This window comes from Triplophysa rosa, linkage group LG8 (assembly GCF_024868665.1).
Source record: "Triplophysa rosa linkage group LG8, Trosa_1v2, whole genome shotgun sequence".
NCBI classification, from domain to species: domain Eukaryota; kingdom Metazoa; phylum Chordata; class Actinopteri; order Cypriniformes; family Nemacheilidae; genus Triplophysa; species Triplophysa rosa.
The window spans coordinates 20396220-20408893 of NC_079897.1; the positions used below are offsets into that span (position 1 = coordinate 20396220).

The 12674-nt window shown below is 38.7% G+C and overlaps 1 protein-coding gene across 3 annotated transcripts in view; it reads left to right on the forward strand.

Annotated features, from left to right (window-relative positions):
• Positions 1–12674, forward strand: part of jarid2a (jumonji, AT rich interactive domain 2a) — a 33825-nt gene that overhangs the window by 19279 nt on the left and 1872 nt on the right. The window contains exons 6-17 of one of the 3 annotated variants that reach the window (XM_057339410.1): positions 2758–2921; positions 3950–4949; positions 6527–7005; positions 7932–8024; positions 8141–8259; positions 9264–9334; positions 9761–9875; positions 10013–10118; positions 10224–10295; positions 10559–10683; positions 11120–11297; positions 11964–12071. In XM_057339410.1, coding sequence (XP_057195393.1) covers positions 2758–2921; positions 3950–4949; positions 6527–7005; positions 7932–8024; positions 8141–8259; positions 9264–9334; positions 9761–9875; positions 10013–10118; positions 10224–10295; positions 10559–10683; positions 11120–11297; positions 11964–12071 — 2630 coding nt within the window. Of the gene's footprint in view, positions 1–2757; positions 2922–3949; positions 4950–6526; positions 7006–7931; positions 8025–8140; positions 8260–9263; positions 9335–9760; positions 9876–10012; positions 10119–10223; positions 10477–10558; positions 10684–11119; positions 11298–11963; positions 12072–12674 lie in introns of those variants that run through there. The other 2 variants (XM_057339408.1, XM_057339411.1) reach the window with 2 other exon arrangements.

Sequence of the window (12674 nt, forward strand, 5' to 3'; positions counted from 1 at the left end):
TGAGGTGAGTTATGGTCCTGCCTCTTTCCACACCATACAGTTAATGAGCCGTGTCTATACACAGCACTCTGTCAGATTGCCTACATTTGTTGTATACCATGTACCACATGGAATTCATGTGTTTTCTTACTGCATATAAATGATGGTATCACTATGCTTGTTTTCCTTCTCTTGATATTTCATTCCAAATTATAGCTAACACAGAAAAGCAGAACAAGCTAAATTAAAGGGGTAGTTCGCCCAAAAATGAAAATTCTCTCATCATTTACTCACCCTCTTGTCATTTCAAATCTGTATGGCTTTCTTTCTTCTGCAGAACACAAAAGAAGATATTTTTAAAGAATGTTGGTAACCAAACAACGGCGGTACTCATTGACTTGCATTGGCTTTGTGTCCATACAATAGAACCACCGCCAACACTCTTCAAAATATCTCCTTTTCTGTTCTGCATACAGGTTTAAAAATGAAAAGAGGGGGAGTAAATGATTACAGAATTTTTAATTCCTTTTAGCAAAATATTGGATTTGGTACTGTAGTCTACACCACCACTTTTGTGTTTTTGCCCCATTTTTCTCCCTCTTGTAACCGGATTCTGTTGCACACACGAGTAATCAGATACCTCCGTCACCTTATATTGCTCCACATACTCTACACATGTCTGAGGGGCTCTGGACAATCTACCCCCATACACCCTTTCTTCCCCAATCTCCCCCTCACGGGGGTTTCAGGTCAAAGTGAACCTCTTGGATAAACATGTGTAGTGTCTAAACTGGTGCTTAAACATCTTTCTGGGGTTTATTTGACATTCTTCCTCTCAGTGTTTTTAGCATTCTTAAAAATCTGTGTGGTGATTTAAAATGCCTTCAATGAAGTTGAGACTTGCTGAATCTGGTTTCTGCAGAGCGTCCTGCATGGCCGGTGTGCCATGGCATGGTGAAAGAAAACTCTGTGTGAAGCCTAATAAAACTGGGAGTCATGTTGAGCATTCATACTTTATGACGAAACCAGAGCCACTTCTTGTATATAGTAAAGCCACAAGCTAAATATGACACTTTTATGTGCGCCATTGGACGACTTCCAAACTGTTTGAGTGATAAGTCGGTCCCACTAGAAGCAACAGACTGTACCTTTCATTTAGCAGAGTGACCCAACAAGCTTTTCAATACTCGTTTTGTATTTTTACTGCTAACATAGGCTCTATGCTTAGCGCACCATATGTTTAGTTAATGGAGTCTCGAAACTTTAAAACTTTCTTTTGTCTCGCTGCAGTGTGGGTGGCTCTGTGGTCTCAGGAAAAAATAATCCAAAGCTGTTCCAGTCATACTTTTATGTAATATTATATTGATCTTACAGTCAAAGCAAGAGATTAGTCTTTAACACAATCTTTCTAATTTCATAGGTGGCTTTTAGCATTTAACAATTTGTGTTAATGTTTTATGTTGGATTTGTTGATGCTGGTTTGAGACCAATAAGCAGCTTTGCTTTTACAATGTATAAGCTTTAAAATCCTATAAACTTTGGTGTGCTCAGCAAGGCTTGTATGCAGACACTGTTAGCTGTTGGCAGTGTTTTATAAGAGCAATAATTCAAGTCAAGTGCTCAGAAAGTGGAAAGCGGAGCAGACAGGTACAGCCGGACTATTCAGTAGCAAACCTCTGGGCTTGGGTTTATTTTCCACTATACCACTAAATCAACTGCTTTACCTCACCTATAGGAGGAACATAGCTTGGTTTAGTGCACAGAAATTTAGGGCACTGTTCACCCAAACAACACGTAATAACACTTCTAATTGAATATATTTGCAATTCACGCTGTATGCTTTTATATCAATATGCCATGTTTTTTTTGTGTGTGGAAATGATAGTTATGTGTGGGCTATTCCAGGATTATGGATGTGACATTTTAGTCAAGACTTGAAATATAAATTCTCAGAGAATGTATTTATTACCAATATATTGAACCATCTGTTTATATTTGACTAAACCCCTGATTTAGTTCTGATTTTTGAAAGACAACATACTTTATAGGATTTCTGTGAGTTAAAATGTGCAAACCAAAAGCAATAACACCCAACAAATGGAGACCGGATGGCTCTTTATAGAACATTAAATAGTTACTATATTTTAATTTTCACATGCCTATCTATGAGGAATATGGACCATTATGGATGTGACAGTTGACTTACCTGACTATGGAAAATGATGCTTTAAAAACACAAAAAATGCTTTAGAAAACTAGAGAAATGTGGAGATTTTAGCGCATCTAGCTGCGATTTGCAACCAACCACTACAGCGGGTCTCACAGGACAAAGATGCCATCGCGTTTTGGCTCCTTTGCCGAATGGGATAGCCTATTTACGAAACGCACTCTGTAGAGCAGTTTGTCCGATCAGGGCTACTGTAGAAACAACATGGTGAATTCCATGTAAGGGGACCCGCGATGTACGTAGATAGAAATAGCTCATTCTAAGGTAATAATGTAATGACGTAATGAAGCGTTATGTTTTTAAGTCTTTATACACATCTGAAGACATAGTTATGTATAATTTTATATTGCATTCCTTACAATAGAGTCTCCAAATAAATTACACACAGCACCTTTAAGAGACACTTCACGTGGATATTTAAACCACCAAATAATTATGGTTGATTTTTTTAATATTAAGGTTGAGATTTCCATGGAATTGCCATGTGCATAGTTGTGCTCTCTGTTATATGAGTTCTCACTTTTAGTGCTATGTGCTCTGTCTTCTCCCAGTGTTTAATGGACAGACGCGAGCTGCCGAGGAACAAGAGAGCAGTTTGAGGGCCAAACGGAAAGAAGGAATCCAGGGGAAGGAGAAAAACTCCATAACATTAGCTAGGAGCTCCACAAAACACAATTTACGGCCCAGCAGGTCTGTTCAGGAAAAAAAACAACAGGTATGTTTTTATGGTCTGCACTTGGATTTTAGCTTTGTCAAGGGGTACTCAAAACTAAAGACTTTGTTGTAATGTAATAAACCCTTTTGTTGTTTGAAGAGGTACAATACCATATTGTATTATCTAAAATCTCTTGCATTGAATCTTACATACTGTGGGTGAAAAAAAAATTCTACATCTACACCGGGCTTATCAAACAAATGAACTGTCCTTAGTTAAGGTAATTGTTGTACATGTGATTTGTCTCTGTATCACTTACATGTCTTCACTCGGTGTCTGTTTATTCCGTCACTATACACCGTCACTAATAATATAGACCCATTTATGAACGTCCACCTAAATTTCGCAGAGCAGCACGCCGTACGGTTTACCCTTCCCTACCATCCTGCAGCAGGCCTATAGCAACACATGATGTCATTCCTCTTCTACCCAACCCCCCACACACATGGTCCAAACCAGCCGGGTGTGGGAGTACCACATAATCGGGATTAGGGCTAATTTAGTAAACATGAACTGTGTCTCCATTTGGTGGGCCATTTGTAAATGGGTTGTGGTTTCTAACAAGAACTTTGGTTTTGGACAAATTAATGTCCTCCCATCCCCCACAGCATGTAGATGGAACAATCACAGTACATGCCCCAGGTCACGTGCATCATGCGCTCCCAAGAATGAAAGAACGGCTCCACTGAGCCCCCTAGTGGAAGAGAGTGGTCACTTTTAGAGCCAATTGGGTAAAATTGTGACACTTTGACGTTGAGATGACTGTCAAAAAGTGACCTGATTTACCTGAATTCAAATACAATTTGGTAAGATTTTAAACATTTGGTGCGTAATTTCTGTAATTTCATAGCGATATTAAATGGTACTGACAGAATAATGACAATTTCCAAACAGCTTTCTCAGCACCAATGCCATTGATGCTCTTTTGGGTTGCTTGTACATACACCACACAACATTTGGTTTAATATTATATCGTAAATTAATGAAATTATAGAAGTGCTGATTTTGTTCTTTCCTTCATCCCCCAGTCCTCCAAAATGAACGGAACATCGGGAACCTCCGCTGTCCACTCGAGAAAGACAAGAGAACTCCGCACTCCCCCGACCAAAGCTGTGAAATACCCCAAGGGCCATGTGACGTACACCAAAGCCAGACTGCTCAAAGAGGCCAAGCTCAGCCTGAGCGCACACGAAAGGCAGCTCAGCTCGCACCACACCAACCCTCAGCACTCCAACTCAGGAAAAGCCCGAACCAGCCACGCCAAGATGCAAAAACAGGTGCTATCACCAGCCTCCACCAGGAGGCTGAGCCAGACCGACGCGTTCCCACCCAGACGAAATGGACTGAGACAGTCAAAAAGGCAGCTGGAGATTAGTCTGAGCAGAGCAGAGGTTGAGGTGAAAAAGGTAAAAATGCAAGTCCTTCCCTTGAATACACGGAGTAGGAAAGCAGCTCAGGAGACACCAGCACCCGGTAGCCATGCTAAACGGTCGCGAGCGCAAGCAGCGGGATCGCAGAGACCCAAACGGACCACTGCGGGGAAGCGTATGATCACCAAACAGAAACACTGTAAAGCCACGGTTCAGGCCAAGAACAGCCCCACTACCTCAACGCAAGACATTATAAAACCAGCCAACCCCCCAAAAACAAACTCTTCTGTAAAACAAATCAGTCCTGAGCCCCTCGACCCGGCCGAGCCTAAAGAGCGAGGCAGGCGTGGTACGGTGACTGAGGCGATGGCGGTTACAGAGGTTCCCGTTTTTCATCCTGGCACAAGAGAGTTTCACGACCCTCTGGCTTACATGGAGTTTGTGCAGCAGCAAGCAGAACCGTTCGGGTTGTACCGGGTTGTTCCGCCAGCAGGCTGGCGTCCCGAGTGCAAGCTTAAAGAGGAGATGCGTTTTGTGTCGTACGTGCAGCATGTGCACAAGTTGGGCAGACGCTGGGGACCGAATGTACAGCAACTGGCCTGCATCAGGAAACACCTGAGGACACAAGGCATTAATATGGAGGAGCCTCCACTCATAGGTATGGACATGCATTTACTGTTTTTTATAATCAATACTTCTGTTTCAAGTAAAAAAATCAAAACATTCCTACAGTTTGTTTAATTTACCGTCGTTTATTATTTTTATATACCTTACATCAGGCGATAAGTGGCTTTTTTGTGCTCTATCAACATGCAACTGCTTATTCACGTATTGCTGATACGCTTTAAGTGCACATCTAATCCAGTGTGGATTGATTTCCAAACTGGTGCTAGGGAAGAACAGCTTCCCTTCAGGAGATCACACAGTGCATCTCTGGCCGTCTGTCACACAGCCAGAACTCAAATAAGCAGCTCGCTCTCGTCTCTTGTTGTCTGAGTGGGAAAATCATCTCACAGATGCCAGACAGCACTGCTTTCTTCCTGCCAACTTCAATTCCTTCTCCAGTTTCTGTGTGCCACTCAAACAGTGACCATGTTGTGCCCTGCAGAGACCAGGCTGGCACTAATATGAGCTTCTCGAATGCCTGTGAATAAAGGAGTGTGTGTATACAGTACATTAAGAGATGAGAAGCAAAAACCAATTTAACAGCATTGATGAGATCGTTAGAAACTTGATGGTTTTATTACTATTGTTTTGTTTTAAATAATTTACAAAAGAATTGTTTATCATTATGATTTTAAATAATAAAACGATAAATTAATATTTTTGTTTTATGATTATGATTATTATTAATCATATTAACAAAACAATAATGATACTTTTTAATGAAATAATAATTATTAATAATACATGAATAACTATTTTTATTATTATTTCTTATAATAATAATTTAACATTATGTAGAATATGGTGTTGTATGATGGTTTTATTTGTATTCATAATTCATAATAATTAGTATTAACCTTAACTATTTTCTTAATCTTAAGTACTTTAGAAAAAATATATAATATTTATAATAATAAATATTTTATAATAAAAATAAAAACTATAAATTAATATTATTGTTATAATTGTGTTTTATTATTATTATTATTATTCATTAATTAATAATTACATCAACAATAATTATACTAACTCGTAAAATGCTTATTATTATTGCTGATAATAAGAATAATTTAACATTATTTAGAATATGGCGTTGTAAGTCCAATAAACCTAGCAAGCATGGCAAATTAAATTATAATTGTAATTATTATTAGTGCTCACTGTATAAACTTGACAGACGACTTTTGTTCCCTAGTGACAAAACAAATTTTATTTTTAACACTACACAGATGTTAGAGTAAAATGCAACCAAAAAAACATTTAGAGCTTTAAGACTTTTTTATTAATTATATATGTGAAATATATTCCATTGTTGTTAAATAATTGTTGAAAAGTGTTGTTCACGTCTTGCAAAATGGTATATGCCTGGAAGTTGCATCAGCCAATCAAATTAAAGTTTGCCAGATCACAAAAAGACATTTTTTTTCATAAGGTTTGTGAGTAATTGTATTAGTGCCTGGCCTGTGCTCCCTGAATTAAGGTTATCACATCTCTTGCCCTGCGTGTTATTTTCTAAACAGTCTTCTACAAACGTTTTCCTCTGCATGTGTCTCTTCTGCTTCCTGTCAGGTGGGTGTGAGTTGGATCTGGCCCGATTCTTCCAGCTTCTAAATGAAATGGGAGGCATGCAGCAGGTGACAGACCTAAAAACATGGGGCCGGCTTGCTGATCTGCTGGGCATCCCACGCTCGGCTCAAGATCGTCTCGCCAAGCTCCAGGAGGCTTACTGCCAGTACTTGCTCTCGTATGACTCCCTTTCACCAACTCAGAGGTCTCAGCTTGAGAAGGAAGTGCTGACAGAAAAGCAGTCCCTAGAGAGGAGAAGCGGACCCCTGGAGGGTCAGGGAGACATATCACAGCATGCTGCTCTGCTGCTTCCACGCTGCGAGCCTAAAAACGGTTTGGTGAACGGGGCGTTGCACAGGAGCGGAACACGCGAACATCTCAGAGAGCTGGATCCCACGGCGAAGAGCAGCCGGCTGAGAAGACTAGAGAAGAGAGAAGGGGATGAGGGCGTGCTAAGTGAACCGTACAAGTGCATATACAGGGTATCGTCATTATATTACTTTACATTATTGTTGTGTTTTGTTAAAGGCTAGTTTGTATTTTTTTACTTCATTTTAAACCCATGTTTCACACTTGTGATGGGGATAGCAACTGCTGGTATTCCAGAGTAGTGAAACCGTGCTTGTTTTGTGTACTTCAACATTTGCAATGCATTTTATACACTTAAAGGTGGGGTGGTTGATTTTGAAAGGTGCTAACTTTAGCCTGCTAGCACTGAAATTATAATCCCACCCTCTATGCGATTCGCCGTCCAAAACCACGCCTCCTCCAAACACATGAATGTATTTCGTAAATCCACGTAACAAATTACAAACTAAATCCATTCAATTCTTCTCGAAGCATGTACATACCTGTCCAAAAGAAAGAGAGCAACCTTGGTATCGTCTTTCAGACCCTTTGCCTGCCGGAGCTGTCTCCATCGTGTAAAAACTGAACCGATGTTAATTCGAGTTTTCCTCTTTCATGATCCAGACGTTTTTTCGTCACTGCTTTACCAAAAACTGATTTTCGTTTTGTAGATTTACTTGTTGTCGGTTCCGCAGGAAATTTTGATTGTTGCTGATTGTCCACCATTCTCCCTACATTGACACAGCGGACGTGAGCGCGCTGATGACGTATGATGTCTGCGTGAACAGGGTGCGCAGTGGTATGCAAAATACGTTGGCTGAAAATGTACACATGACCAGTCACAGCGTTCGGCCAGAACGTTTTGATTGGGCGAACGTTTTTTGGTCCTACGCCTTTCACAGACGATATATAATTATAAAAACATTATTTGACCACTATACTTCTTGATTGCTATCAGGATGTAAAGAGATTTCCAACCAACATGACAAAAAATGTTTTTGGACAGTATCACCCACCCTGCCTTTAATGCTTGTTCTCTGTGTGTTGTCGTGTTTCACAGGGGAAATCATTCTCTCTCACAACATTCTTCAGAGCAGCCAGGAATACCATGAACATGTGCTTCAGTAAAGAACCAGACATCGCTGAAGTTGAGGTGCACTTTCATATTAACAAGCTGTTGTGGAATAAACTTGCTTTGATAAGCAGGAATAAAGGATTTTTACTTGTCTTGATTTAGTTTTTTACGCATCTTTTTCACTGTTCATACAGAGAGAGTATTGGAAATTGGTTGAGGAAAAGGAATGCCATGTCGCTGTGCATTGTGGAAGGGTTGACACAAAGACTCATGGGAGTGGATTTCCTGTGAGCAAGTCTGAGCCGTTTTCAAAGTAAGATGAGGTTTTTTTGTTACAAATTATCTGACGCTTCAAAATGGGTATGGTGGGTATGAAGTATCATGAACAAATAATGAAAGAAAATATTTTTTAATAATCATATTTTTTTGGTTCTGTTGAACACAAAGAAGATATTTTGAAGATTTTAGGAAAGCAAACCATTCTGGGGCAATTTTGACTACCATTGTCATTTTTCCTACTAAGGTCGTCAATGGGGTTCAGTGGGGTTGAGTTAAAAGCGTTCTTCCAAATATCCTTCTCTGTGTTAAAAAAATTTATACAGGTTTGGAACAACTAGAAAGTATGTAATTCATCACACAATTTTCATTTTTGGGTGAACTATCCCTTTAATATACATGGTAATGTTGTTGTTTTTTTATTTCAAAATTTTGTATACAGTCCATTTTGCAAAACATAAACACCACATTATGCAAATGTTAGAACAAAATATAAACAACAGAATATTTAGAACTGAATGTGTTCAAAAAAATGATACAGGTTTGGAACAACTAGAAAGTATGTCATTCATGACACAATTTTCATTTTTGGGTGAACTATCCCTTTAATATACATGGTAATGTTGTTGTTTTTAAATTTCAAAATTTTGTATACAGTCCATTTTGCAAGACATAAACACCACATTATGCAAATGTTAGAACAAAATATAAACAACAGAATATTTAGAACTGAATCGGAATATCAAACAAATATTTATAATACTTAAAAATAAATGTGAATTTAAAAAGAATTTTAAAAAAAACGAAACGGGAAGTGCTTCCACAACCAGTGTGTTGTTTAGGTCTTCTAAAATGGTCTGTAATATATGCAGAACTTGACATGAATAAATATTTTATATTATTTAACAAAACTAATCTATGTTGTCGTATACAACCTTATTGTAAAGTGTTACCCACAAAAGCAAAAGATACACTAAATCTCTTTTTTGTTGTTTATCTCTGGTTTTATCTAACTTTGCCTTTGTTTGGCTTATACTCAAGGCATGGGTGGAATCTTACCGTCCTTTCCAATAACTCAGGATCCATCTTACGACATCTTGGTGCTGTGCCAGGTAACATCCCTCTCTTCTTTCAGAAACGGAAATGTGTCTTAAAATACAACCTTTAAGAACAGAGTCATATTTGAAGAGTTTGGTTCCAAAATGAGATATCTCCGTTTTTTTTTTTCTTCAAAAATCCTGTTTTTCACTGTGCATTCCAATGAATATCAATCAAACTGCAGTTGGTTTGTTTTGATTTAAGCCATAATAACTAAAAAATACAGCTAACTAACACAATAAAACAGAATAAAAACATGACAACATAATAAAAACATGATTTTTGAACAGATTTTAACGGAGTTCTCTCATTTTGGAACCAAACTCTTCATTTATACAGTACTTGTAGTGTATATTTCAACATCATTTACAACTGTTTGTATAGTATGTATATGTAATGCAGAGTAATTTTGATACAGACCATCTCTTTGTGTTGTCCAGGAGTGACCATCCCCTGGCTGAACATAGGCATGGTCTTTTCTACCTCATGCTGGTGTCAGGAACAAAACAGCCTTCCGTATATAGATTACCTACACACTGGTGCTGACTGCATTTGGTAAGAGATTTCAGGTGTATGCCATGGTAGCGTATGTATCCATTTTTTACAACGTAATCCAGCTGCGATATCGCAAGTCAATTGACCAAAGTGGCATCTATATAGCATCTTAAAGTAAATGTGTCTCTTTCTCCAAGGTACTGTATTCCAGCTGAAGAGAAATCAAAACTTGACAAAATAGTACACACACTGCTGCAGGCTAATGGGACACCAGGGCTGGAGATGCTAGAGAGGAACATTATGGTAAAAGAGAGACATTGGCACTACTTCACTTGTTCTTATGAAATTCACTGAATCAATAAACTGCAACAAAATAATATCACTCAGCGTTTTGCTTTCGCCACACAGATTTCTCCAGAGGTGCTCCGTCAAAAGGGGGTGAAAGTGTACCGGACAGTTCAACAGAGCGGGCAGTTCATGGTATGTTTCCCAGGAACCTTTGTGTCTAGGGTGTGTTGTGGCTACAGTGTCTCTGAGACAGTGCACTTCGCCAACCCCCAGTGGATGAAACTGGGCTACGAGGCAGCTAAGGTGAGAGACTCGACGCAGGGACGGACAAAGTCAGCTGGAACTTGGCTTGGTTTAACTCAGTTTTATTTTTGTAAGTGAGGTTTTTCCTGTTTCCCCCGCGAGCACGGCATTTCCTCTGACTTTCAGGCTTGTGTGTCGTGTTTGCTTTGCAGGATCTTAAAAGGCGGCAAATAGAGGAGCCTTTCTCCACAGAGAAGCTCATCTATCAGATCGCTACATCCGAGCGGGATAACAAACAGCTCCTGAACGCCATCTCCGTTCTCATCAAAGAGCTCAGGTGGGGTTTATTGTCACTTTGAAGCATATTTTTTCGTGTTGTTTATTGCGCATCAATGGGTGGAAATTCCCTCAAAATCTTACTTGTTTTCTTCAATGGTTTGATGCCGTCTGGCTCAATAGAAGAATTTTAACCATAACATTCACCAATCTGCATCTCACTGTAATTTTTTTATTTGATCATGTAACGTGCAGTGAGTCATGGGATGTGTGGTTCATTTAAGTACCTTTATATATTATCCGTTGTCATTTCTGATTTCCAAATGCGTTTACTTGCTTTATATCAAAGTTGTTCTAAGTGGCTTGGTTTATTGAGTATTTATTTAAAATTCTTATAGAGAAATGAAAAAGTGTGCGATCTTGTGCACATTGGTTGAGGTTTAACTTCAGAAATGCTCCCACAATCTTGAGTAACATTTCTGTTGCATGTTTTTCAGGGATGCAGAGATAAGCCAGCGCAGGGATCTTTTTGAAGCTGGGCTCCGTCTGTCTGCACGTTACGGCACACAGTGCGAGTCTCCCGCAGACAAGAAGAAGCAGCAACGCTCGAGATTTCCAGAAGACACAGCTGACAGACGCTGCCATGCGTGTCAGCATCTCTGTTATCTCTCTATGGTAAATTTCAGATCATTCCTGACCTGCTTGGGCATGTTCCATGTTTACATTTCTATGACACAAACCATTTGTATAATTAAAAGTTTATTTGCAAAAACAGATAACAGTTTTTAAAAAATGTAAAAATGTTTTTCGTTAAGTAACGTTATCATGTTTTATTATGCAAGTTAGCTGTATTTTTTGAGTTATTATTACTTAATCAAACAACCCCACTGCAGATTGATTGATATTACTCGGGATGCACAACGAACAACATGATTTTTGAAAAAAGATCTCAATAATATCTCAATTGAGTCTCTTAGAAATAAGATTTATCCTATTAAATGGATTTACTTTTTTATTTATAATTTGTCAAGTCAGAGAATTCTCATTTCTCATAGTTTTATCCAAACAAATTGATCTTAGTAGTAATATACACTCAAATATTACTCTAAACTGTGTGGTCTCGCTTGTTTGTGTTTTTAGAATGTTAGAAGTTTCTTCCTCATTGAAATGTACTTGAAAACTAGTATTCTACTGTGCTATGAATGACCAACCTTTAAGCAATGAAATGTTTTTATGGGCAGGCCTACAAATGGTCTAAATTTGCAGTTATTTTGCCAGGGTCAAGCTGCGCTATAACCAACTTTCCCGCACTATACTATTTACCTGTGTCTATGTCAACAGGTTGTTCACGAGAGCAATAATGTGGTTTTCTGTCTGGAATGTGCTCTTCGATACATCCAGAAACGAAGGTCCCCACGTGGCCTCAAAATGATGTTTCGTTACTCTGAGGTACAGTAGTTTACTGTGTGCTCTTAAAAGCCTTCCTACAGAGTTTTAGATCCAACTTTAATCAAACATATTCAATTCTTGAAGTTCATTTTACAATTACAGGCCGGTATGTTTGAATAAGGCTGGAACTACACTGAGAAGTAAAAGGTTAATGCACAGTTTACACTACTATGGGCTAGTTGAACAAGATGGCGCCGGTGAGCTTTTGCGACGCCAGGGTCGGCTAACTAATTTCTGGTCGTATAACACTATCGAGTTGTTTTGGCTTAACGAAGTGCTCGGCAATGTAAAGAGGATCTGTCATATCGCTGATATATTACTTTCTTCTTTTTATCTAAAAAACACCCATATTTGCCGGCCAAAAATCATCCTTTTCCCATACAGTGTTATACGACCAGAAATTAGTCTGCCGACTCTGGCGTCCCAAAAGCTCATCTTGTGCAACTAGTGAATTTTTTTAATTGAAGTATGTAAAATAGTACCTTATATACTGCCCTATAAATTACAAGCTGTAATGACATGAACTCACTGTTTTATCATTTTCATATAATTTTGGGTAAAACTCACATTTGCATATGAATTGTACTGTGCGAAATAGTATTC